Source organism: Tripterygium wilfordii, chromosome 11 (assembly GCF_013401445.1).
Source record: "Tripterygium wilfordii isolate XIE 37 chromosome 11, ASM1340144v1, whole genome shotgun sequence".
In the NCBI taxonomy this organism is placed as follows: domain Eukaryota; kingdom Viridiplantae; phylum Streptophyta; class Magnoliopsida; order Celastrales; family Celastraceae; genus Tripterygium; species Tripterygium wilfordii.
The window spans coordinates 10,405,408-10,433,375 of record NC_052242.1 but is presented as its reverse complement, the minus strand read 5'-3'; the positions used below and the strand labels follow the sequence as shown (position 1 = coordinate 10,433,375).

Here is a 27,968-nt window from a genome sequence, read left to right as displayed (position 1 = left end):
CTTAGATTTTGCTCCATTAATTGAGATTTCTACTCTTGGACTTGACTGCAACTCTGCTGAATTCGCCATTATGTTTGTTCTATCATCAACTTCCATTCTATCTTCTTCATCATCCTCCTCGTCTTCTTCATCATCATCCTCCTCGTCTTCCTCATCATTTACAACCTATCACAGTGAAAAGGCAAAATTTTCTTAAGGACATTGTGTCAATTTGCAGATAAGGATTACAAAATACGAACATTACAACTAATTTATTGCATAATAAATCAATTTATTTACGCGATAAAAAGCAACAAGTTTGAAAAATAAATTTTCATTGTAGCTAGTTGCCTCTCACAATCTCAATCTCAATCTCCTTGCAATAAGGCTCTACATCAGGTAGTCATACACTGAAAACTTCTCCTGATTTGATAGTAGCATGGAAGAAGCCAGCGTTGATTAATTTATTATTCTGCGGATGAATGCCAAGTAACAAGTGGAAAAACTCCTGGAGAGGTCAAAGTATACCCATATGCCAAATTGCAGGCTAAAAAATGAATTTGACACAAAATTGAAAGAAGATGGAGAACTTTATAATGCACTGCCACCTCATTGGAATTCTGCCATGCCTCACACTCGACAAAGAGAAGCACGAGAATTCCCTTACCAACCGATAGAAGCCTGTATCGACTCTAAACACTTACCTGCAATAAATTAGTGTGAGGCATGGCTGCTACATCATTAGCCTCACACTAATTTATACTAGCTTGAGCATAACAAAAACACTTATTATTAGTTAAGAAGTTTGATCTATTGTATATTGTACTTGATATATTTTCTTAGGTGACGTAGGACAATAGACTTAATCTTTTCACTACTCAGTAGCTTGCTTAACACTACTAAACATATATTGTGAAAGTTTGTGACCTCCCCCACTTGAATCGGGTGTAGTTTTATGTGGACCAAGTCCCAATCAATGTATTCTTACTACCTCCACGAGTTTCGCCCTAAGCACATGGAAAACAACAATCATCCTCAAAATCTGCCAAGTATTCAACTAAAACAAAACTGTGTCCATCTATACTACTGCCACGTTTCACTAATTCTCTTCTCAAAGACACGTGTCCAAATCTTGCATGGGCCATGCACGTATAACTATCCCCCACCTTCAATCTTGGAGACCTCAAAACAAAAAGAAACAAGAAAGAAAAATGAGCCAACAACAACCACCACCGCGGAGACCTCAAGAACCCATAAAATACGGCGATGTGTTCTCCGTGGAAGGCGAGTTGGCGGGGAAGCCGGTGGCACAGCAGGACGCAGTGATGATGCAGACAGCAGAGAATTCGATGCTGGGGAATACGTTGAAAGGCTGTGCGGCGTCGATCATGCAGTCGGCGGCAGCGCAGAATGAGATGGCCGGTTTTGTTGGTCATGATGATGTCACCGATGCCATTAGTGGCTCTGGTGTGACAATCACCGAGAGTCATGTTCCTGGCCACCGTATAATTACAGAGTCCGTCGGCGAGCAGGTTAATTTTCACATCTTCTAATTCTTCTCTCAGTATCATTCCAAAACTTGCAAATTTTGATTCGTTTCACCCTCGATTAGTTAATTTCAATATTTGTTGGAATTGGATGAATTAGAAGAGACTAATGAAGAAAATTATGTCCATATTTTGTAAGTCTTATATATTACAAGAGTCTTGTAATTACACACCGGATTTCGGATTGACATAATCTAACCGAATGGTATATAAGTAACACTTTTTTTTTGATCCTAAGTACTTCGAAAATGAATCAAGAGAAAAAAAATTAATCCAACTCCTCTCACACAAGTAGCACATTTACTAAGCCAAGTACTTTGGACAATATCATAAAAATCAATGCGGACTTTCTGCCGGAGCGGACAGTATCACTTATGACTTTGATGTGGTGTTTGGTTTTTTTTTGGGTGAAATGACAATTTGAAATTTTGAGAAACATGTCATACAAACCAATTTGTCTCTATATACGTTTTCAACATTAACTGTGATCGCTCGATTTTTTGTTTTATTGGACAGGTTCTTGGGCAGTATAGCAAACCAGCTCCACTAATGCAGTCCACAGAACAACAATCAACCATTGAACAGGGTCAAGATGGCTCTGGAGGTGGAATTACCATCGGTGAAGCGCTCGAGGCCACCACTCTTACTGCTGGACAGAAGCCTGTGGAATGGAGTGATGCAGCTGCAGTACAAGCAGCAGAGGTTAGAGCCACCGGACGCACCACCATTGCCCCAGGAGGCGTTGCCGCAGCAGCCCAATCCGCCGCAACACTCAACGCCCGGACTACAAGGAATGAAGACAAGACAAAGCTGGCTAATGTTCTTTCTGTAATAAATCTCCTTCAAATACTAGTTAACTAACCCCTGCATATATACATCTGTCTGCGTGCATATAACGTAGTGTCATTTGTTTTTTGTTTGAAGAATGCAACGGAGAAGTTACCATCAGACAAGTCGGCTACGCGGAGAGACGCGGAAGGAGTGAGTGGTGCAGAGATGAGGAATGACCGATTCCTCACTACACATCCGGCCGGAGTAGCTGCTTCTGTAGCTGCTGCTGCTAGGCTTAATGAGAGTGACAAATAATTAAGTAATTTCGTAGTGATGGTTATTGTGTTTGTTTGGTGTTTCTTTTTTAGGTTTTATGTGAGCAAGTACCATCCTACTTCTAGTATAATGTACTTATGTATCGTCTATTGGTTCTTAAATTACTCTAATCCCCTTAAAAAAGCAAGTTCAAATTTTTATGCTTTATGGAGTTCATACTGTTGAATCAATTGAGGCATGCATGTATAGAGGAAATATGTAACTGCAGAATACAAAAGGATTGCTAAGAGGTTCTTTCAAAGCTTCTCCTCCAAGATTTTAATGTAGATGCTAAAACAATTATTGAAAGAATACAATTGGAAGTTCTTGAACAATTTTAGTAGGTTGGAAAACTACAACCTCCAAATTCCCCATCTGTGAAGGGAAAACAACATCATTGGTAGAGAATTGAATCATCTCTTAAACCATCTTTACACTTTCAAACCAGCAAGGAGCAAGCTCCTTATTCCCTCCCCTTTCATATGAACGTGAACCCATTTTTGATTTTTCAACCTACAAAATTGTGTACATTCTATACAAAATGCCTCAATCAAGAAATGGGGAAGGAATTAATCAGAGTTGGAGTTTAAATACAACAAACTGGCACTTATCCTACATTGTACATATAACTAAGGTACATGGTATAGAAGGATGAGGACACGGAAAAAATTCCTCAGCTATAACTTCTATCGACAAAAAATAACATGTCGAATTAATATAGTTGGCCTGTGTCAATATGCATTCGACCATGCATCAACGGGCGACGCAAAATTTTCAAGAGCAAGTTCTTTGGCAATGAGTCTAAATAAGACTTGTACAAGCTCTCTCACCCGGGCTTCCCTGCCAAAGCGCAGAATATCAGGTAAACATAAATAGACTGCATGGAGATTTATTATTATATTCTTAGAGGTATGCCATTCTGTTTATGCATCTTACACAGACGTGTTTAACATAGCTGAGTAGGAACAGCGAGAATCTTCATGAATTATATGAAAAAGGAAGCAAAAAGTTTTGATATTATCGCTATTCAATACATTTATTGATGTTTTCTGCAAATCACACAGCATTACCAGCTTTCTAGCTTTAACACGGCAAGTTTGCTCATCCCAGCAGTAAACTTAATTCAGACCGCATATAAAGAAAAGAAAAGGTGTTCCTGCTAACTCCTACGCAATCAAACGCCCTAAAATGCAAATAGTTTTCTCAGACAGCTTTTTGGATTTCAATGATGTAGTTATTCTTGCCTTACATGATCATGCATCTCAACCATGATCATGCATCTCAACCAAGCTCATTATGCGGATAATCTTTGCTGATTACCCAGTATATGTATAAGAATCTACATGCAACTCCATAGCATGGTTAGTCTAAAAGTAATGTCCTGAAACACTTTGAAAAAGGATAGAAATATAAATGATGTGAAAAGCTTCGACCCAACAAGTTGAACTTATGGTTTGAATGGCAAAGTAACTAATCTCAACATGATACCAGAGCAGAAGGTCTTGGTATCAAACCTTAGCTTCTGCAATTTAAACTCCCATTTATTATTGCCCCAATTGTGGGTCTTTTCCTAGTGTTCAGTCTTGTTTGTTGTGCAAGTGTTGGGTCGTCGGAGTTGTCCAGCCCATATGTGAGGGAGAGTGTTAGAAACTTAGAATACACACACATATATATAATTTGAAAAGTCTCAACCCAACAAGTTAACTTATTGGGTTGAATGTCAAAGCAACTAATCTCAACAAGAATCTAATAGGAAAGCACTCTTCCACATTAAATTCAGTGATTTCATGCCCTTCCTTGACCATATTACTTAACAACTCTCTTTATGAAACCTAACTACCCTCAAACAACACAGTCCTCCCTACATGATTTAGAAACACTTTTTGCTATATTCCTCTCGAGCCCACAGCCCCTCTCTATTGATTGAAAAACATTGATTTGCTGCCATTGCGCTACAGAACAGAGATTCACCTAGTCTGGAAAAATGAGTAACAATACAATCCTTGCCAATAAGACCCAGATGGAATAAAACCAATGTCATATTAAACATTAGCAAAAAAATTGTGCAATCGATTCTGAGAAAGCCATTCAATAGGTCTGGGTGGGGCATGGTAAGAGGCAGACAAAATCAGTGCTTTAGTGGAAATAACATAAATCCCAAAAATGCCCCACAATATCACTCAAAAAAAAATGCTATTCCAAACCCATTTTATCAATGAAACAATAATTTAATCCAAGAAAACCATTGCCGTACCTTGATATAATGAGCTCAGAAAAGGAGGGAAGTAGCACAAGCAGATGCGGATGTGTGTCACTATTCCTTTTGTCTCCTAGGCCATTTTTCAAATTAGGATGTAAAGGAAGAATAGATGCCGTGTCCGGATGAATTACTAAACGAGCCAGTTCCTGAAGGACGAAAAAAATTTCTTCTAGCCTTGCGAGAGGTAATGCCCGTTGAACTGCAGCAATAGTTAGATAGTTAAGCAGGGTACAACCTACTCCATGAAATAAACTTGAAGAACAATATAATATTTGGTTGTTCTGAAGGATGGGAGCTGCGCACTTAGTTCGTTCTCATCAATAAGAAATTTGTTCAAAATGAACTGGCATCTGGCTAAAAGTATCTTGATCGAGATTTCGCTCACTTCAGCTCTTGTCAAGCTCCAATGACCATCTCCATTGTCATGACTGAGAATGGACAAAGAATAATATACAGTCAAGTTTAGAATAATAAGAGATGTTTTAGTGCAGAGCCTGATTGTATCTTAATTTTGTTGTCTAACAGAATGTTGATTACGGATCATTAACGAAACCGAAGGTAAGGGAGCAACATGATGCAAACTTTAGTTGATGGAAGAAAATGAACGTTCCAAAGTGAAATCTACGCAAGGAGGCTGCTATAAGGTAGATGATCAAGAACACCAAAAAAAAGTAATGGAAGCCATAAGAAACTTTATGTCCACATCTTAAAGATTTATATGGCTGAAATCTTGAGGATCGCAAAAAAAGGCGGTGATCTTTACCTGCTTAAAGAAAATAATGTCTGTAAGCAACCCAAGGAAAATCTGCTACAATGAGAGGGCATCAATTCCACAGTTTCAATAGGCAAAGAACATGTGCGTGATGCACATCGATCAATTGTCGAAACTAGCCGTTGCAGAATCTGAAAATCAATCAACAAATGAAGAAAAAAGAATGAATAAGGAGTTGATTGCAAATGGATACTTAAAATGGATACTTAAAATGGACAAGTGACAGTAAGAGCCACCGAAAATGATCCCATTTGGATATTGCAGAAGATAAAGATTACAATAATATGATTCGTATTCTGAATTGGAATAGTTTCACAGCTCCTATCACACTCTCCCCAAAAGAACACAACCTAAGATGACCTTTTCTATTGCAAAACTACATATGAATTTCAGGGTGTATTTGGAGGGCTGTGTTCAAAACTTATGATCTTAACCCTAAAATAGGTTCCACCTTAAGCATTGGATTTTGGCGGGGAGAGTATTTACTGTACGAAAGAAGCAATATATCTCTACGGGATAAAGTATATAATGTAAGACACGTAATGTTAAAACGCATGCAGAGCAGTTTACATGACATAGTGATACTTGTTAGGGGAGCTAGGTAACTTCTGATGCACAACTGCCTAGTACTATCTCGACTCACACAAATACCATTGGCCTGGACTAAGTGAACTCAATCTACTGAGGCAGCATAAACATGAGCTCCCAATACCTTCGTCTACATTTAAAACCTTCACCTGCTGCCCACTCTTTCCCAGCCTAAAAGAGAACCCTAGAAAAATATTTGCGTTTAGAACAGAGAAATTTACATCACGAGGTGTATCAATCGGGGACTTAAGAATCCTTTCCCCTAGAATGTTCAACATGGTCATCTCGAGAAACTCATCAGCCTTGAGGGTAACAGCTGATAGAGAATTTGAAGGAATAGCACGCCCACAGTAACCAACAAGGAATATTTCATAAACGTCTGCAACTTCTTTCCAGATACGCATTCTTGCAGGTTTACTGATTCTCAAATCTGGTCCAGAGTTCGTGGAAAATTTATTGGCATCATCAGCAAGAACACGATTGAAACCTTCAACCGCTAATCGCCAAAGTGAACCATCTGGATTGTCTCTTCTTGTTGTCATACACCTAAAGAGTAAAGTCAGCAGTATTAGTTTACTTTTAACAAAGTCTAGAAGACAGCAACTAGCAACGGAAAAGTATTTGACCCATTGAATTGTAACAATAATAAAGTGGTAACCAATGAGCTCCTGGCCTATTGGTAGCCTAATCCTTAGGACTTGAACTATCGCAATGTGGTAACCAAGGAGCTCTTGGCCTAGGTGGTAGCCTACTCCTTAGGACTTGAACAATCGCAATGTCCCAAGTCTGAGTCCCCCCTAACTTTAATAATAATAATTAAAAAAAAAAAGCATGACATCCAAAAAACAATACAAAGTAATCAGGATAACTGTGTGATATAGGAAGCATTCATCAATAATAAAAAATGACAATGGGGCCACAGATGCTCGACATTTAATAAGATAACCAAATAATCTTATCAAACATCTGACTATCTGAGTATATAGCATCATCACATTTGATACAGTTGAATAAACATTGTCTTCATTAATTTATCATTAATCAATCGGACGATCATATGTCACAGAAATATGATAGGAAGTCAAAGACTTTTGCCCAAATGGTGCTGCTAGCATTTCATCTTTGAGATGACCTGATACTTTCATCAAGTGCCCAACTAATCATGTAGAAGCATCAAATTTGATTCAGATGACTGGCATAAATTGTCTTTATTAATTTATGATTAATGGATAAGATGATAATATGCCATGAAATATGAAAGAAGAAAAATCAAATCCTTATGCGTTAAAAATTGATGATGCTTGCTACTTCATCTCAATTGGATGCATGTTACTGAAAATTAATTGCTTCCTTCAATTGCACCATATGCAGATCCACTAGATTGTTTTTCACACTTTAATTGTATATAGATTGGATATTGTAATGAATTGTTCCTCTATTTAATGACCAAATTAATCAGGGAAGATGGTTATTGAAAAGGGCCATCTAAAGGTTGGAGTAGAGATGAGTACAATAGAGTAATCTTGACAAAGCACATTAATTGTAGAAGAACCAAGTATGCTGTACCTTCCAAGGCTTTGAACAATTTCAGGAAACATTATATACTTTTCAACCAGTGGAGCCAGTAAGAAAAGATCCACCAATAATGAAACAAGCTTTTCAGCAAACATATAGCTCGGGATAACAGCTGTCATAGTAGACAATCCAGAACTATGAGAAGCAGCTTCATCTTTGTTCGGTAACATAGAAGCAGTACTGCTGGGCATCTCATACTTCGTCTTTGTATTGGAGTCTACAAAAATGTTGAGTGAAATTCAAACATCTTGTTCGCCTAAGTTATAATAAACCTTTAAAGGGATAAATCTGCTTACTCATGATAGTATCAGTTGTACTGCTCTGTTCTGAAACATTCTCCCCATTCTGCAAAGGCAAATCTGGTCTAGGAAGATACTGCAAAAGCTGCCGAAGAAGAATAAGCCACATTGAAGACATTTGCTCCGTTGGACATAGTAGAGGCAAGACTTCCAGTACACTACGTAGCACAGGGGGGACATGTCCCTGGCAAAAAGCAACATAAATTCACAATACAGGTTACTTTCCATGTACTTCACTGGAAACATTCAGGGTAAGAAACAACCTCAAAAGGAAAAGAATTTTGACAGCATAAGTTGACTCACATATTCGCTTTCGAAGTTATCATTCACACTTATTGTTTGCTTTATCGTCAAATCTATGATTGCTAGTAACTGTGTAAACATGAGATCATCAAACATCCTTTGTGCTTGCACATACAATTCTCCTATTAAGAGATCCAGAAAAAAAAAATGTAAGCAAACTGAAGCAATCTGTAAAGAGATTCAAAACATAAATATTGTAATAAGTTCATTGTTGATAAATGCCGTTGCTAAGCAAATGCTTATTAACCAAGCAAAGTGACAAATGAAAGCCACAAGCATTAGCTTACTTGTCTAAGATTCACAAGTAATGAAATTCAAATTTTAGTAAAGTTATTGCATTGAGCTTCTTGTTTGTAAGTGTAACTTGAAATTTCAAACTGATGAAATGCATTACCAAGACCATGTAGAATTTCCTGCTTCACCTTGCTTGCTGCATCACCACTATAGTATGGTGACTTCTGAAGAACAAACTCGTAAACATGAAGTACAGAGGAAAGGTATGGCATTGACAAGTTCCCCTGCAACCATTATAATTTTTTAAGAGAACATTTAGTGCTTATAGAACAATTAGTGTATGTTCGTTGATGATGCCCACATGAAATGTCAATTGCTGATTAAATACAACATACTGTATATAAGACAAAAAAAATAATAATGCCAGAAAGAATATATTAGTTAGCAACACTTCAAATAACATATGGAACAATATCTCAACTTTCGACAATTTCATAATTACCTTGAGGGAATGAGAAAGAACAGTTGTTTGCAAACAATTTATAGCCGCAAGAGAAACCTCTTTACTACCATTTAACATGCTGCTCTTCACAGAAAGAAGCAAGGTTTCCCAGCCTGAACACAAACATCGTTTGGCATCGATAGAGATTCAGGAAAATAGAGAGAATAATAAAATATCCATGACGTCAGAATTTAATCATCATCTACCTGACCAGAAATTGCTTAAACTACTGAGGGAAGGAAAGAAAGAACGTAAAAGACGTGCTATTCCACCAAGGACAAGAACAAGTGTCTCATCCCATTGTTTCTGAGCTGTGTTTCGACTGTAAACATCATGTTCCCAAAAGGAGTGAGAGAAAGGGACAGACACACAGACAGAGTTAGTACAAGGAAAAACCAAAACATTTTGGAAAGCTCAAAATGAGAGATACCTATGATGTATCAGCATGTGAACTGCTTTTCCTCCACGAGTCCCAAGTTCTTTCCCATGCCACTCATCTTTTGATGAAGTTGCAGCCTAAGAGAAGAAAAAATCTAAATCAGTTGAAGCAGGGAACATAAAAAAGCAACTAATGTAATATTCTATATCAACATCAGCTCACCATATGTGATGCACGGTCTAATGCAGGCAAAACGTAATTCCAAAAACAATCCTCCCACATACTTTTAGAGAGCTTTTGTCCATGACTCCCAAGAGTTTGAAAGAGTGTTCTAACAGCAGAATTCCTGACCTGAATATAAAATGGCTTAATGACAGAAATTCTTTTCATATTAAGCAGACATCAGTATGACAATAATTTATATGATCTCTTAGTTGGGAGCAGTGAAAAGGATCTGAGCACCAGAAGTGGAGTATTATTTGGAAAAACATAAAAAGCTATCATCATACTATATGAAACAAAATTCTAGTTAACAAACTGCTTTGACGAAACTCTCTTCTTGATTATTCAGTGACAAACAACTTCTACTCATCATAATAAAACAACTAAAACTAAGGGGCCAATATAGTCTGAACGACATTTGGCTAATAGAAGACACAGTTCCTAAATAAAAATCAAAACTAGCATAGCAAACACACAACCAAGAAAAGTTTTTGAGAGGTAGGACATTAATTGACGGTTAAGCACAAACTTTTAACAAATTTAATATGAACTGGTTTATATCCTGAACTTGGAGTAACAAATACGAGGAAAGAGAAAAAAAAGAAGTCCACTATCGTGGATGATCTAGTGTACCTCTGGTCTCTCATCAGCTCCAAGTTTTTGAAGCAGGGAGAAGACAGAAAACAGAAGCTTGTCATGATTCAAAGTATTTACAGCAGACACTTGGTCATTCACTTGATTGTCCAAGACGACTGCCTGTTTGTCCACCTTTTCAACCTCAGTGCCTTCTAGAATAGCATCTGCAGTTTCTGTAACAACATACCAGAGTTAGGACGAAAACATCCCTGGATGTCTAATATGAAGAGACAACCTGTGACAAGTAGAGTAATGACAAACTAAAAAATTCGTAGTCGCAGTTTAACCTGTTTCCTTTTCCTCTACTGGCCCATTTAAAAGACCCTTAGCAATAAAATCAGTTGTAGTCCACAAGAGGCCTATCGCTGTCAAGCTGATATTCAACTCTGTCATTTGGGCACTGTATGCTCCAGTAACATCTATGCATCTGCAAAAACCCAGATCAAAACTAGAATAACAAGAAAGAGTGTTCAAAGTCCCAATTGTAGTTGTCATCTTTCCATAACCAACATTAACAACTTTAAATGCGATAATGCCAGCAGCAATTCAGACATCAAGGAAGCATCAGTAAAACATGATCTCCAAATCTCCTATATGACAGCAGCAATACATCCCCTATTCAAATCACACGTCCGCAATGATCAATTATATATGTTTAATTTTTTTTTAAAGAAATCAACAACTTTTTGTACTACGACATAGTTTCTGAATTTGCCTTAAGTCACCTTATGTAGCTCAATCTTCATTTTTCTTTGAACACAAATTGCTCAATATCCCTCTATACACTTGGCTCAATCTGAACCTAGTTAACAATCGAACTCAGACTACCACCTCTTTAAATTTTAATTGCTTAAAATTCCCACCTAAGTTTTATCAAGAATCCTTATTGTCAGAGAAGATCCAAAAGTATAACAAATGATATCCGTGCACAAAAACATTACCAGTATCTTAATCAAAAAGGTATGGATTGATCAAAGTGCACTAAGCAATCGAGATAGGAACAGATGATGACAAGTTATTTATTTGTTATGCAGTACAGTGAGTAAAATTCCATTGCTCTGTTAATTACACATTGAGATGGTCTTGATTCTTTTAATATCTAAGGCATTAACTAATAAATGTACATAAAAATACAAAATCCTAAGCCTAAACGAATGAGAATGCATAAATTTAAGCTGACAAATATGCATATTGACACCAAAATATAATGACGCATATTGACACCAAAAGATAATGACAGTGAGACAAAGAAAAAGAGTAGTGTGTTTGCGAAGGGATATAACGTTTCTTTGGCAGTGGAAAAAAAGTTTATAAATACTATTGAAGATGCTAATTTGGAATCTTACACAGGAAGGCACTCTGCAGGTATTGCGGAAAGGCCATCATTCATAATGATGCGAAGGCACTGCAAAAAATATCAGATTTGGCAGATTGAGCTTAAACTGCAGCGTCATAACATTGACGTATATAGACATGGACTCAGTTCATGTGAGCCCGAGCGCTCAAATCCATAAATCACAATAGATTTTTGCATCATTGCAGAAAATTTTAAGCTAGTCTCTGTTTCTGACCTGGAAGCCAAGAGTGACAAGATCCTTCTCTGATGCATCAGCAACAGACCTAGAAGAACGTAGAAGACATAAAATATAAATAGAGAAGTTAAATCATTATAAGAGCAAGTGATGGCAAGCAAATTATCAAGTAGATGGCAGACCTCAACATCTCAAGAATATTAGGCCAACTGTGGTGCAATTTTTCTCCATGCCTCTGAGAAAGAATAAGCAAAGAAAATAAAATAATAACATTAGGAACAAACATAAACAGAAAATACAGTAAACAATATTTGGATACGTCTTCACTAGTATAATACCTCTAAAGCATGCAGAAGAATTTTCAAGGATCCAGCACGAACATCAATGCTTTGACTTGAAAAATAAAGAACCCTCAAAGGAGATATAACGGCACATTCAAGTGATTTAAACTCCACATGTTTTGTTTCGTCCTACAGAATGCCAAAGATGAGACAAATTAATTCGTATCCTCAATATAGCATGGGGATGCCAGCAATGAAAAGGTGAAAGTTTCTCACACTGTGAGCTGTCCCCTCAAATTTGGATGATGAGTAGTCCTGAAACTGTTCCGAACCTAAAACAGCACAAATGGATTTATCTAATGCATCAAGAGCCATGTTTCGTAGGTGTTGATTGGAATCATCGGCAAGCTGCAGTTTTTTTTTTCATTGTCAAGAAACATATTTGGTGATAGGATTATAGATCAGCAGAAAAAGTATCATCATCACCTCAAGAAAGTGGCCAACAACATGATCCCACAATGGTTCTGCTCCTGTAGAGAGTAGATTGATTGAGAAGCGGTAAATGAGAAGGTAAGGCAAATAAGACAAATTAGTCATTAATCACATGAGATGGAGTATAACTAGCTATATGCAAATGGTACTGCAAAAAAAATTATATATATACTAGAGAGTTGAGAGCCAATTGGCAGAAAATTGTGAAGTACGGTCCATGAGTATAACTCCTATATGAAGAGTCATGATTTACTCATATTATTTTATTTACCACAATATGCATATTTCCATCTAGATGTTCTGGTTGGCCAAGATGAACAGGCCAAAAACACCAGTATGTGCCAAGGAAACCAAAGGGAACACTAAAAACCAAAAAGTTTGCTAAAGGATTAGACACCAAGAAAAATCATTATATCTACAATGGTAGTGACGACCCAATCTATTTTTCAAGCAAATCATTAAAACTTTCAGAGATCAGGCAGCTAAGAAAATTACAGTCATTGCGAGCAAGCTCATAAAACAAAAACAATAGGAAATTCTTAATTAAATCCACTTTAGATAACTCATTTACAAAAGAAAACAAAGCATAGGAAACATGAACAAATTATGTAAACCAATGCACTTGAAAGTTGAAACAAAATTAAACTGAATCATAATACATGCAATTCACATTTTAAAAAACAAAGACATAAAGCTTACATTTAATCTCAACCTTCTGTAAAATCATAAGCAATACTTACTATGAAGATTATTGACAAGAATGGATATCATTCTTTCAACTGAAAAACTGATGCTTCCAATTTTTTGACTTAATTGTGGTCCAAAAGCACCTGATGTCGCAGTCATACATTGATGAGACAGCTGACGAAGTGCAGAAAGAAGAGATTTGACTGCAGATATGTGCATCAGTGCTGAACTCTCAAACAGCTTTGCAAATGATAAAAGATGAGGTAAGAACACATAACTGTCAAGGGGAAAAAAAAACTAACTAGAGACAATGTATATTGCTATTTTCAAGTTTCAAACATTTGAAGAAAAAAGTGCGACATTGGACAGTAATTTCAAAAGTGTTTGGAAAAGTGTCTGGATAAGCAGTCATTTTCAGGAAAGAGAAAAACTAAATGTCATTCTCTATCTGATTTCCAGAAACATGAAACAGCTGCCCAACGTAAAAATGAAAAGCTAAATCGATGAACACAGAAGAGTTCATAAAAAAAAAAGATACTTGTGCTACTAACAACAAAACTGAGGCATTGCTTACCTGGGAGTTCAGAGAAGAGAGGATATTCAAATCACTATATTGGCCAGAAGATTCTCTCGTAAGCTTTGGAACAGGCGTAGAGACCTCCTGTGGGCAAATGCACTGTAATAAGCTACTTGATGCAGAATGGGAAGGTTGAATATGTGGATAAGTTCAAATTTTATTAATTTGGGGATTGATCTACACTTCTTATGAGTAGCAAATCAGTATTTCTATACATTACTGGAAAGAGTTATTAGTTTGGTTTATCAGGCCTTGGTCGAGCCTTAGTTACTTATTCCATCTTTAATGTCGGGTCTATGGTTGTCTATGAAAGTCTCTGCTAACAGCTGCAACCATAGTGTTCCTCTCCCTATTTATGTGTTAATTTCTGCCAAGTATTCTTTGGTACCATTTACCACAACCTCCTCTTTCACGTTCTTTTACATCCCAACTTTCTTCAAAATCTATTGCCTTGTATTCCCCTTTAATATATCGCGCCTCTCCTACAAAGTGCACACAAAAATCCTTCTTTTATCGGTCACGTCAAACGATTCATTATATATGCAAAATATCTTCATCTCATGTTGGAAGAGAGTTGGAGGGAGCCTTCAAAAGCTCTTTGAGTGAAGAAGTAAGCTGATTTCTATGAAAGAACTTTTTGCCACCTTAGATGTTTATCAAGCTGAAATCTCAACCACCAACAATAAGGCGCAAAATCATCCAGTTTTCATAATCTCACTCCCCTCCTGAGCCTACTTCACCCTTTAATTTGCTTGAAGATGATGGTGTAAATGAAAAGGTCTAAGTCAAAGAGAGGAATAATATGTACAAACTGCAAGCAATTAGGTGAACTTATTAACCAACTAGCTGCAATTCATCAATACTGACTATAATGACAATGGTGCTTCTGGATAACAATTCTCTAACTGTTTCTCCTTTGCTAGTGAGATCGAACCAGATTTAGAAAATAAAACATAAAGTTGTCACATGTTGCAGTTTGACTACAGCACTTTGATAAACTAAAAAATCTTTTTTTTGTATGACACATAATTTCACTACAAGGTAGTATCCAGAATTACCTGTGTGGTGGCATGTGGAGAGTGGATTGCCCGGTCTAGAGCTGCCAAGGTTTCCAGTACCTACATTAATTTGCCAAAGACAAATTATATCTGACAAATACCTTCTGCATTAGAATGTATACTAAGAGGAGTCTTGCATACCAAAACCCATGATGGGCCCAATACATTGTGCAATCGATGAGCAACATTGAAGAGAGTCCTCAAGGCCTGAGTTGCATGAGCAATTAGAATCACATAAAAAGAGTACATAAATAATCAGATATCAGAAATAAATCACTTTTGAAAAAGCCAAAAAGGAGAAGAAAAAAAAAGGACAAGGGAACAGGTATATATACATGTCAAAAAAGATAAGAGTTGAACATAAAAAACCATGAATAGAAAATATCAAATACCTGGACATTCTTGGGAGTGAGGACAACACTATCCCTCAGATCCAGCAACAGTTCAGAACGTTTTGAACTAGGAGACTGTAACGAACTGCAAAAATCTCAGTTTTCATCCAGAATTTTTGCATTGTCAGGGGATAAAAATTTTGGAAGTAGAGACAAAAACTATAATATTTGTCAAGAAAGAATCTAAATATAGCACTCATGATATGGGAGTAGAGAAGCCATAAACAAGTACAGGAATCCTAAACTAAATCATAGATATCCAAGTCTTAGTACCTTTTCCTTTCCACGTCATTAGGAAAATGGATTGTAAATTTGCAAAGAGATGCTAGAAAAGAGTTTAAAGGTTCTACGGCATGAAGAACCCCGCATGCCTGTGAATAATACAAAACATCATCATCCATCTTTGGAAATGTAAAATGCAACTTAGAAAACATCAACAGGACCACGACTCGAAAGAAACCTACAAAATTACTTTTTGAATGGTTAGCAAGTCTTTGATTACCTGAGTAAATGCCTGATATCCCTTCAATATTTCCAACACAATGGCCTCACCTTGAGACCTTCAATATTAATTTGAAGTCAGAAACATATAAATTCACTTTATTCTTTGATTTAGGCATCTTTAAGTAGCAAATTTCGACAAACCTTGACAAAATAAGGGATAATGCGTCAAGTACTGTCAACCAAAATGAATCTACCATTGCAATGCAGAGAATTGCAGTTTTTCCCGTTAATTTTGCTGAAGGATCATTCTCATATCTTGGGGACTCCAGCTGGTAGTACCATGAAAAAATAATATGAATTTTAGATACCCAGATAAAACAAGACACGACCATTTAAAAGAAAAAATATTACCTCCCCATCATCCACTGCCTCATCTGTCAAGGTAGCAACAGTAAAGACAACACCTAACAGGCCTTCAACTGCCAAAGTTATAGCATGGGCCTCACTGGCAACCAACACAGCAGTATTGGATGCATCATTATCAAGACTCCATTCAATCCCTGCAAAAAGTGGAAACTGTGACCTCCTATGAGCAAGCATCTAAAGTTCAGGCATGCAAATGACATCCAAAAGTTCCAAAATGCAACCAAAAGACAAGAGCACATACCCTTAGCCTTGCTGCTAAACATCCCTGCAACAGCTGTCAGGCTCTCCTCGCTTGTTTCTTGAATCTAAAAATTAGAATTTCATATTAGTTAAAATAGTCAAATTATGCTTTGACAGGTATAATCCAAATTTCTCATGTTCTTTCTAATTAAACATCAACAATGAGCAAAACCAGTCACTTTCCATTAATGCATCCCTACTGTATCAATGTGCTATCAAAGGCAGCTGGCAATGGTAATGTTAATGGGTCACGAGAGAGATGGCAGAAAAGGTAACCGCATGATATCCGATAATGAAGATAAGGACATAGCGCAAACACAAGGCACATAATTTCTTTTATTTTCTTGATCCAAAAACACAGAGCGCATAATACCATTGCAGTCTTCCACAAGACGGAAACACATGGGCATAACATATAACTTAAAAAGTTATAATAGGGATTCCAGCAGCTGGTATCCCAATTATCCCCGCTGCTGAGTGGTATGTACAGGATTTCATGTGCATCATGTGGAAGTGTGGAACATGTGGAGCCCACGAATTCACTTGTATCGTGTGTGTCCAAGTCAATGGCTGGGATAGCTGAGATACTAGTTGCTGGGATCTTTATCATTTTCGTAACTTAAAATATGCTCTCTAAAAGGCAATTTTTAACATCTCATGTGCCATAATCTGAAAATATGCCCCATGGAAACAAAGGGAAATTTAATGAGGAAAAACAAGGCTAATATCTCTCACCTGGACACTTGAAACCACTCGTGCAAGAGCTTTAACCATGCCCTCAACAACATTTGTGTTCTTTGGATTCCTACAAGAGGTATGCAAGAGGGATTAATAAGCAACATTATGGAGTTGTGACTCTCCATTAAATAAAGGTGGTGATGGTGAGGGAAGCAAACAAACAAGAAGCCAGGAAAAGTAGCTATTGTTATAGATGTCACATTTTATTGGGTAATGGAGATAATAGCATCTTCATCTTGCTGCCAACAGATTCTGCAGAAGCAGCCCTAGCAAATTTCAACGTTAAATATTGTTTGATCTCCATGACTTAATAAAATGTTGACGATTCAAGCTTCATCTTGACCAACTAGATATCTACTACAACAATAAATTATTATAAAATGTGGCAGAAACATTTTTATTGACTTTTAGGATTGAAAATCACATTGCCTTTTCAGTAATTTTTTCATTGCTCTTATTTTAACTGTTCTTGCTGCCAACATGATTCTGCAGAAGCAGCCTAGCCTTTTTCAACATTAACAATGAGTTGATCTTCATGACCTAACTCATTTTCCTTACATACCAATTTAAAAATCTTAAATCAAGCAGAATCAATCAAATGTGCCATTTCAGTACATTCTGTTTCTGTGTTGAATACTTTATGATCCTAGACTAAAAATAGTGTACAGTAACTCCTTGGTAGTTCTTACAATGTCCCTCCTCCCTACCAATAGCTAAGAAACAAAGTTTTTGTCATAGATATATTCAATAGGCTTACTGTTGATCCATTGTTACTCTTATAATGTTTCCTCTCGCCTAAATAAGATTCAATCACCAGGATGTTAAAGCGTGTGCACTAGTTAGACAAAGAAAAGTCCAATGGACCTTGCTTCATAAACAAACTCATATGGTTGCTTCTCATCTAATTAGGATTCAATCATGGCAAAGAACGAAAGCATGTCACTAGCTAACAGAGGAAGGAGTGCTGGAGCATGGCATGTGTACACAAATGTATGCACAGGCACACTGATCTAATATACACACACACACAGAGATGCGCAAACAGTAAGGCACATAGAAATGTAAAGAGAGAGCGAAGGGGCAGAATGATTAATGTGTTAAAGGCGCAACAACTAGTCTAAAGCATTATATGGAAACCAAACTGGTGAACTTACATATCAAAGTTCTGAAAAAGAATTCGCAATGTCCGTGCTTCCACACAAAATCCCTGTCATAACTATGTCTAATTAAAGTTTTGGCCAAATTCATTAACAAATACAACAACCAAACACAAAAAATAAAAAATAAAAAATAAAAAAATACTGCCCCTGTTTCATAGTTATTACCCTTAAGATCTCAAGCACAAGAATCCGATGCCACAATGGCAAGTCAAGGAAAATGACCTTCACCAGCATGCTAAGAAAAACCTGCAGTTTAAGAGTCAAATTTTCTAATAGAGCTATTAGGAGAATAAAGCAACAAAGGTATAATGATGAAATGATCACATCAACCTAACAAATTTTGAGTAAAATTCCCAGCAAAAACATACTTCACATTCAGTGATAAGAGAGGAACTGTAAAGCCTGATGATATGAGCAACTGATCGCAAAACCAGACGACGAAAAGAAGGCTCCCCTGTTTCTCCTTCAAGCTGAGTTGACATCATGGGAAAGAGAATATACAAACAACAGCAGCAAAGTTCTTAGACTTCGCAAAAGACAGAATTAAGTGCATGTACAAATCCAGTTGCACAAGTTCCATGGATGAGTTACCTCAGCATTAGTACGAAGTGAGGTCATTAAAAGTGAGCAAATCTGGTGTCGCAAAACCTGATGAATTTCAACATAAACCTTACAGCTAGAGTATCTTTAAAATCTTTAAAACGTGCATAAACAAGATAACAGGATTTGGGGTGGGGGGGAGGGGAAGCAAAATAAATTCCTAGCCAAGATACTCTCATATGTACCTGATCATAGGAAATCAACGTCCTGAAAACAGTCACATAATTGGAGAGAACAAATCTGCGTAAAGACAATGTAGAAAATCAAAATAATAATAATAATATCATTAAAAATAGATCTCGTCCAACAGAAAACGTTAGTTTTAAAAACAAACCCTTCAAGTAATGGTCGTTCTCCCTTAATTATGAGACACAAGCACCCCTAACTTAATAACACCCTTCAGGATAGTAGTGATTGTACTGTGATGATGGTTAACAAGCACCCGTTCTCATAAGGACCACACATAGGTCTAGTTTTCTTTCTTTTTTTCAGAGTGCAAAGGAAAATTTTACTTTAGGGCATAAAGAGAGTTGCACTCAAAAAAAGGGTACAAGAAAGCATAAGAAGTAAACAGAGAATCAAAAACAACTGAAAGAAAAACGAAAGGCTACTCTAGTAGTCACAACTCTAAAAACTCTCGTGCAAACCAAAACCAAAAAGAAAAATAATAGACTGGAAAGAAAGAAGAACTCACTCAAGTATCTCAAGTGCAAATGTCCGTTGAAGAGAACTGACGCGTAACCATATTGCCTGTAAAGTAAAGGCAAAGTCAGTGACAACGATGTCACTGTGATTGACAAAATGTATCACCCCACAGCAGTATCGTAACCCATATAAAACAACTTCAGGAAGCCCATGTCATATACAATATAGAAAATCCATTCAAGAATAGTAACAACTATCTACTAGTTTCAATATAGCACATACAGATCCGCCTGCAGCAAGAGCTGTCAAGTCTTCCAGTAAACGAAGCCCAAGCTTTCCAACATTTGTCTGGATCTCTCTCATCGATGATGGCCCTCCAGAAACAAATTCATGGCCCAGTGACCTAATCATATTTATGTTATATAGGCATATCACTATAGCCATAATCAAAACATAATTAAATCATTAAAAAAATAAACACGCAGTCCTTTATGATATGTGACAAAGCAATCGAAACTTCAAGTTACTACTGCTTAGGTGATGTCTGATATTTACAGACAGTTTAAGGCAAATAAAGTATTCCTGACTATATAAACATAAAAATGCAAAGAAGAAAATAATAATGAAGAAGAGAATGGTTTAAGTTGCATTAAATGTATAGGGAATAACTTACTCAGAGTAATTAATATTGCGATTCACGTCACCAGTAACTGAATTGGATCGAGATATGTGACCCCCATAACCAAACTTCCCTACCGGAAGAGACTCGGCACTAACCACATGATCAAAAATTAAAGCAATCGCCTGCCTAAAAGTAGCTGCAGCAGTACTGAAACAAAACTCAAATATGTCAATTGAACTGTTGGACCTATATTACAGCGCAGGAGTTGCTGAATGTTACATTAACAAAAAAGGTGAATAGTGGAAAGGCCTCTGAACAATTAACACTGTTAAGCCAATCATTAGACTTACTTGCGCACACTATCAGAGGAGCGACTGTTTTCAAGAAGCCGAAGACAGATGTAAAGAGCTTGAGAAACGTTGTCCTGAGATATATAGAATAGTTTAGCCACGAACATAATGCCCCGATCTCAACCAAAAATTTGAGAATAATGGAAAGAAAAAATTTTGAAAAATTGATTTTAAATCATTGATTTTATTGATATTATGTATATATATATTTCAAAAGTTTGTTGCCTCAGACATATACTGTGGAGTAGTTTCGAGTAAAAGTTTACTATACATCTACAGTCTCAACTCTCAAATGAATCTAATTTGTAATGTTCATTATATAATTTTTTTCAAACCATAACAGATGTATGTTGCCAAAAAAGCACATTCCTTAACCGCATCAGATATCATAGTTACACTAATTCCATAAATTTATCTTGCGTTTCCTATCCAATATGCCGCACATAAGATAAAAACCTAGTCATATAATTCGAACTCATTCTTATCAATCAAAAGCGTCTAGATGATGAAAAATTGCAGAAATTCATTTACAAGGTTAGAAGGTCACTCAGAATAAGGTCTGGTAGTTGGCAATCCACGTACTGAAACTTCTAATGCTACTTTCATATCAGCTCAAATAATAGTTCCACAAGTTTAGAAATGCTGAAACGACCTGATATGATCTGTTATAGAACCAGATTTTCTGTAATCTGTCCCCCAAGTTTTTCCACATGAACCAAAATGAAAGAATTCACATGTATGATTCACAATAGCAGACAATCAGTTTGTCACAGAATATTTCAGAGTGCTCGCGAATTCCCCAGGACAGCATTCTTCCTATACTGATATGTTCCAATTTGCTTACATGTCCACTCCAGTTATGGTACATTGCATTTTTACAAATTAATAAATAGCATATCAAGTATATGAAAAGAAAAATAAGATGAATCAATGATCACCTCATTTTCGGGATGTAAGCGTGACTGAAATATTATCAAGATGGTCTGTAGTGTCTTAAATTGAACAGTCTCATCAGTCATTTCCGCATGCTGCAGAAAGGGGAAACATATATAAGACTCTTCCAAACTTCACTGGCGCTCATCAAAAAAAACGCAAGACGACAAAAGCATCATGCAAATTTCATTGCAGAAGAACAAACCTCACTAATTTGGCAAAAACGGCAACATAAAAATCATAAACGTTGTTTACCTCAGATTTTATTAGGGCCACCAAGGAATTGAAAGTTAAACCATAAGCACATTACTAACTATCACTACCTGTTCTCTGCCAGAAAAAGATCTAAGGATTAACCATTGCAAAATTCATTCCTGATCGAGCATCAGTTGTATGCAAGGTTCTGAGGAAATAACTATGTTCAGTCTGGTTCATTATTAACCGGCAATTCGACATAAAAATCTTTGGAAAAAACAAGCCAAAAATGATGAAAATCAGCAAACATCAGAGTCAGTAAAATTGATAGTTATAGTTTAAGCAGTTCTTGGAGTAACGAGGAAACTTCAGGTGGAATCCATCAACCATATCCTTCCTCATTGTGCTTGAACAATAAATCTTTAAGATATTTCTCTTCGTGTAAGTGGAATGTCTTAGGTTATGGCTAGCTCTTTTCAGATAAAGCTTGCAGCTTGGTCTCGCATCTGAAGGTCCAGTGGAAATAATACAACCATCACTTGGTATGAAAGGAATATGAGGGTGTTTGATGACAAGGAAGCCACTTTCAGATTTTTTTGTCTTTTCTTGAGTGAAAACAAAGAAAAATAAATTAATAAAGAGGCACCAAGGGTGACCAACCAAGAAGAACAAACAATAAAAAAAAAAAAAAGGGATATCAGTGGAGTGTAGAATGGAACAAAAACCAGGGTTACAGCTTTCCAAGAGCCAAAAACAACGAATCTTAAGCCATGTGTCTAGGAAATCTCCCAGAAGGGTCTTGAATCCATGAATTGCCACAAAATTTTCAAGGATGCTAACTGTGTTGAGACAACAATTTCTCTTCTTTCACTGAGCACTAAGCAGATCTAACCTATTAGTCAAAATCTATTGTTTTTATCTCACAAGCACCTCAAATTATATAGCATAACCAGTGTTTTACAGTGAGAATCAGCAAACACCTCGCTCACAACTAAACATTTCTACAAAGCAGTCTTTTAGTTCCCAAAGAAATTGAAGGGTAAGGAAGAAATTGAATAGTATTCATATTCCATTTATAAAATCCGCCACACAACTTATTGTGTAATTTATTTTTAATTGATGAAGGATTTGAACTCAGGAGTCGGTAGTCACACAAGAATCTATCAGCCACTTGAACTACAGGGTATTCTGTAACTTATTGTTTAATTTCAGGAGTGCAAAAATGGCCATGATGTGCCTGCCAAATTTGAGTATGCTTACATCTTTCAGCGTAGAAAGTATTTCCGTTAAGGCTGATGGAGCAACTGCATCATGCGATATGAGCTTCTGCAGACATGAAAGTCCAATAATACTCAACTTCACAGCTCTGACCTCGCAAGCCATCAAAAAAATCCGAATTATGTCGTCATTATAGGCAATTTCGCTGGGACTTGACAACGAACGAAGCTGCAATCATACCAAGAAACAGAAGCAAAAAAATCAATGCCAGTTGAAATTATTTTTGCTTCTAGTTATAATGCTTAAAATTGCATCATGCATAGCTACAAACTATATTTCTCGCTCAACAAGTATCATAACCAATTGCCATGCATAATTCAACCAAAATGCAGAAATTCTCAATCATGTTATATATGTACATCAATTGAATTGTGTTCAAATTTCTGAGAAACTGTGTACAAATAAATTTACAGATATTTCCAATGAAAAACTTAAAAAAATAAAAAACCTAATCCACAACTCAGCTCTGCTCAATACAATTACATTACTTTACTGAGTGGAGTATTCTATATTTCTATGTAATAGTGATTTATTCCAAGAAGGGCGGCCTGCCACCCATGTAAATCAAGTGGCTACAAGATTGACTCATTGACACCATTTAAGAAGTTACAAAGACTGTAAGTATAACCAGCAGAAAAAAAAAATGTCAACGGCCAACTAAACTACATACCATCATAGCACAAACAAGCTTACATACAGAACATACTTCAAAAAAATTTAAAAGTTACTCACTCCAAATTCAACTGCATTTGACAAGCTGATCCACCAAACACCACTAATAACTTACACAAACAAACCTTAACAAACTTGCCACATAGAAATTTCACAATTCCATGGAAGGAAAAGAATAGTTTTCACCTCAAATTCCATATATTTATATGATCAGTACGCAACATTGCTAACCTTCAAAATTGCATGTTCGGCGCCGTCCTTAACGGCGGGGTATCGACGGCGGGCCTCCGCAGAGAGAGCACGAAGATCGGATTCCAAGACGGCCATAAAAGCCATCTTTGAACCTCCGATTCGAATCCGTCAGTGATCAAGGATTTCTACACAGATATAATGATGTGCGAAATAAATGGAAAGAGGTCAAGACAGAGAGGATCGAGACCGAAGAGGATTGAAGGTGCAGATCTGACGCAAGTGAGTAAGACTCCCGTCGGGGTGTTTCTTCAGACCGGTGTGGAGCGCGGTCAGGTGAGGAATGGGTTGGGCTTGATACCCTCCAGAGTAGACTTTTCATGGGCTACAAGACTAACAGGAGAATTTGGGCCTCGGCCGCGTTGCATATTTGTCAGTGTGCCAATAGGGTGAGAATCTCACATTGGAATATGGTCACTTGTGATGTTAGACATGGACCTCTATCCCTTATAACAGTTATTCATCATTGGTGTTTTCATTGAGAGTGCACACGCCTGCTTGCAGGCCCGTAGGCTGATACTATCGTAGGCAGACCTACCCCAGAACTCACGTGTGCAGGCCCATAGGCTGATACTATCGTAGGTGAGCCTACCACAGAGCCCATTCCTTTGTGGAGTTGGACTCTGGGGCAAGCCAGCCTACGATAGTGACAACCCACGGGGCTGCACACAGGGACGTGCACTCTCAATGAAAAGCACCAATGATAAATACCCATCACATGGGATGGAGGCTCAAGTCTAGCATCACAAGTTTAGACTCTAAACTCACCATCTTCTGATGTGGGATTCTCATCATAGTGGCCAAACTTTAGGAACGAGAGTTCTCTCTTTATCTTATCTTCTCTTCTCTTAATATATCTAAATACGGAAGCTGAGACAAGGTTTTTCCTTCCTTTGAGTTTGCCCGTCAGATTTATTGGATTACCAATGAGATGTGGGATTCTCATCATAGTGGCCAAACTTTAGGAACAAGAGCTCTCTCTTTATCTTATCTTCTCTTACTATATCTAAATACGGAGGCTGAGACAAGGTTTTTCATTCCTCTGAGTTTGCCCGTCAGATTTATTGGATTACCAATGATTGCCACTTGGATTATTTGGTTTATTATATTTTAATTAATTAAAGCATATTACTGCAGACTCTTCTTCTCCTTCCACACGGCTCTTCCGCCTTCTGCGCGACTCTTCTTCTCTCTAGGTTCATAGATTCATGTATATCTCTATGGGCGATTGAGGTCTTCAACCCTCCTGCATTTATGCTTCTTCAATGAGGAGTAATAGGAACTGTTTGATTGTCTATTAAAGGCCTAGAGTGCTCAGTGTTGGACACGTAAGGGCTATAGATAGTGCAATGGAATATAAAGCCTGGTTTCAAAAGGGGGAGAGAGCATTCCGTTTCAGAAGAAGTAGACGAAGACGAATCTTGCAATTGATTCTTTCATTTAGATGAGAAACGTCATAAGCTTCGAGTTTACAATTGTAATTCTGAACACATTTGAAATTGCCTCATATTTTTCAACAGTTGTTTTCTTTCTCTATTTCTCTGTGTGTGTCTTTGGCGAGCTCTCTGATTCTTCTTCTCTTAAGGTTTTAAGACCGCCTCTTGTCTGAATTCGTCAGTTTTAATGCTGTGAGGATATATGGATTGCTTAAATTCCGGGGTTTATCCTATTTTTTGTTGTTCTTGGTCAAGTATTTACATCTACCCTTCTTAGGTGAAAGTCACAATTTGGTTCGGTTAGAATCTAAGAATCACCGATACGGGACACGCAATACGAGATACGAAGATTCGTCATTTCTTCTAAAAATTAGGATACAAGTGTGGCGGGATACGACCTATATAAATATAATTTTTATATATTTATATAAATACATTCAACAAAATAATTATATAAACCAAATTCCGTCACGTATTATTATATCAATATCATCAACCTAATTTCATCTTTGTGTACAATAACAATAAAAGAGTAGGGCTCTTCAAATGAAACCAGAATCCAAAAATCGGACAAGTCGGTCTGGTCAGTTATTTGACCAAAATTGGTCAAACGGGTTTATAAACCGACAATAACCGTATATTATCGGTCCGGTCCATGGTTTAACATTTTTAAAACCAATGGTTAACCGGACCGAACCGTTAATATATATATATAATTATATATTTTATATAATTATATACTTCACTTAATAGTTAATACTAACCATAGATATAAAATATATAGTGATGATTCATGATTGACCACCATTGGATCAAAAATCAGAGACACTTATATAGTTATACTCTTACAAATTACAATACAGAATACAATCAATATATAAAATAGAGAATTAAATATTAATTATTGAAAATTGAAATTAGAAATTAGAAATTAGAATTTCGAACTCAAAAAAACCTAAACCTAACTTCATAGTTCGTACTGCACGTCTGCACTACTGCCTCAGCACCTCAGCCTTAGCCTTTTGCCCTCTTCGGCTCTTTCTGCCTTCTCCGATTAGCGGTGTTAGCCACTGCCTCTTTCCCTCTTCTTGCCTTCTCCTGTTCATCAATATCGCCACTACCTCTTGCCTTCTCCGATTTGTCAATATCGCCACTACCTTGACTTGCGCAGTTGCCGCGAAGGTTGAGCTTTCATCGGTGAAACAACGGTAAGTTAAGTTAGCATTTGTAGTTGGGGGTTTCGTATTTATTATTACATCTCTTCTTCTGTTACTCTGCGAGAAAATCAATCCTCTGGTACTACTTCCTTTCTCTGTCTCTGATGGATAAATTCATCTCTCTAATAGTCTTGGTAGGTAAGCCAAGCGCTAGCAATTCTTGATATCATATATTAGATAATAGTTTTTGTGAGTTTATCATTACAATTTACATGACAATACATGAAGAACAAAATTTAAATTGATTGACAGATTGAGCCTCTTTTGATTGTTAGGGTTTAGATGGAATGTCCCTCGCTTTTAACTAAATTGGAATGTCCTATTTGTTAATTGGGTTGGGGTAACTGTTGCGGTTTGCCAACGGAGTTTGCCTCTGAGTCTTATAATCTTCTTAACTGAGAAGTATAATACTATAATCTATAATTTGATATACTCTTATGTATTGTAGGATGACAATTATGGAGGGGAATACTTCCCAAACACCATCCACTCCAATATCTCAATCTGGAGATACATCGGAGACAATAAATTCAGCTGCACCACAAGTAGAAGAAGTTGTAGAAACACAAGTTGTAGGGGCTGGGGCACTCCCCCCATGTCCAAGTAAGAAAAAATCAATTGTATGAGATCATTTTAAAGAGCTGGTGGTAAAAGGGAAGGGGCTTAGGGCAGTTTGCAATTATTATAAGCATGATTATGCATGTAACACATCAGTCAATGGAACTTCCACCTTAAGGACTCACTTGCATCATTATTGCCCTACTTCTCCATTGAAAGAGGAAAAAAATCAAAAAACCCTTTCAATTGAGACCAAAGGTAATTGTAGTAACCGGTTTTCGTCCGGCCAAAAACAATACAAAAATTCAAAAGCCCGTTTTTGTACCCACATGCCTATAAAACTCATTTCTTTGGCCCATGAACACAAATATTCATAATCCATTTCTTTGATCCATAAGCCCACAAGTTCCCAAAATTTTGGTCCAGCCCACTAATGAATCATAACTCTAGAAAATATTTAGGAATAAAAGAAAACAAAAAAACATAAAAATAAAATAAAATAAAGTTAGGAAAAAACAAGACAATGATAGGAGAGGGAGGTGGTGTGAAAAATAAAAGTCAAAAGGGACAAAAAAAGAGGGAAGAAAATCGTGGGAGGACAAAAGAAAAAGAAAGAAAAGACAAAAGAGGAGACGGTGAAAAAAAAAATGAAAAAGAAAGAAAAGAAGAAAAGGTGGGAGAGAAAGTGGGGAACCAATAGAGAAAGGTGCGGCACAAATTGAGAAAAAAAGAAAGAAAAAAGGAACAAATAAGAAGACTTTCGGTGATGTTTGAAAAAAGACAAATAAGAGAAGACTATGTTTT

General features: G+C 36.8%; 2 protein-coding genes across 3 annotated transcripts; one reads left to right on the top strand and one right to left on the bottom strand.

The window, feature by feature from the left end:
* Window positions 1-1,190: 1,190 nt before the first annotated feature.
* On the top strand, window positions 1,191-2,715 carry LOC120009976 (late embryogenesis abundant protein D-34). Of its 2 annotated transcripts, none has more exons than XM_038860716.1 (3): window positions 1,191-1,499; window positions 2,055-2,354; window positions 2,451-2,715. In XM_038860716.1, the coding sequence occupies exons 1-3, from the start codon at window positions 1,191-1,193 to the stop codon at window positions 2,610-2,612; spliced, it is 771 nt and encodes a 256-aa protein (XP_038716644.1). In that variant the 3' UTR covers window positions 2,613-2,715. The 2 variants fall into 2 exon arrangements, with proteins under 2 accessions (XP_038716644.1, XP_038716643.1); XM_038860715.1 differs by having other exon boundaries at window positions 1,191-1,511; window positions 2,043-2,354.
* Window positions 2,716-2,944: 229 nt separating this feature from the next.
* On the bottom strand, window positions 2,945-24,259 carry LOC120009331 (protein MON2 homolog). Its single transcript, XM_038859876.1, has 44 exons — window positions 23,936-24,259; window positions 23,015-23,200; window positions 21,565-21,654; window positions 20,627-20,700; window positions 20,328-20,483; window positions 19,937-20,057; window positions 19,704-19,759; window positions 19,195-19,249; window positions 19,001-19,057; window positions 18,778-18,879; window positions 18,575-18,655; window positions 18,404-18,456; window positions 17,247-17,316; window positions 16,513-16,576; window positions 16,257-16,405; window positions 16,047-16,174; window positions 15,904-15,961; window positions 15,675-15,772; window positions 15,402-15,486; window positions 15,151-15,216; window positions 15,010-15,069; window positions 13,949-14,035; window positions 13,428-13,614; window positions 12,682-12,725; window positions 12,472-12,603; window positions 12,253-12,384; window positions 12,097-12,149; window positions 11,954-12,002; window positions 11,729-11,787; window positions 10,670-10,809; window positions 10,380-10,555; window positions 9,747-9,875; window positions 9,576-9,661; window positions 9,352-9,467; window positions 9,146-9,258; window positions 8,804-8,927; window positions 8,410-8,531; window positions 8,104-8,290; window positions 7,799-8,024; window positions 6,454-6,778; window positions 5,636-5,775; window positions 5,176-5,300; window positions 4,867-5,071; window positions 2,945-3,452 (listed from the first exon to the last, which is right to left on the bottom strand). The coding sequence occupies exons 1-44, from the start codon at window positions 24,038-24,040 to the stop codon at window positions 3,344-3,346; spliced, it is 4,980 nt and encodes a 1,659-aa protein (XP_038715804.1). The 5' UTR covers window positions 24,041-24,259; the 3' UTR covers window positions 2,945-3,343.
* Between the last annotated feature and the right edge of the window lie 3,709 nt (window positions 24,260-27,968).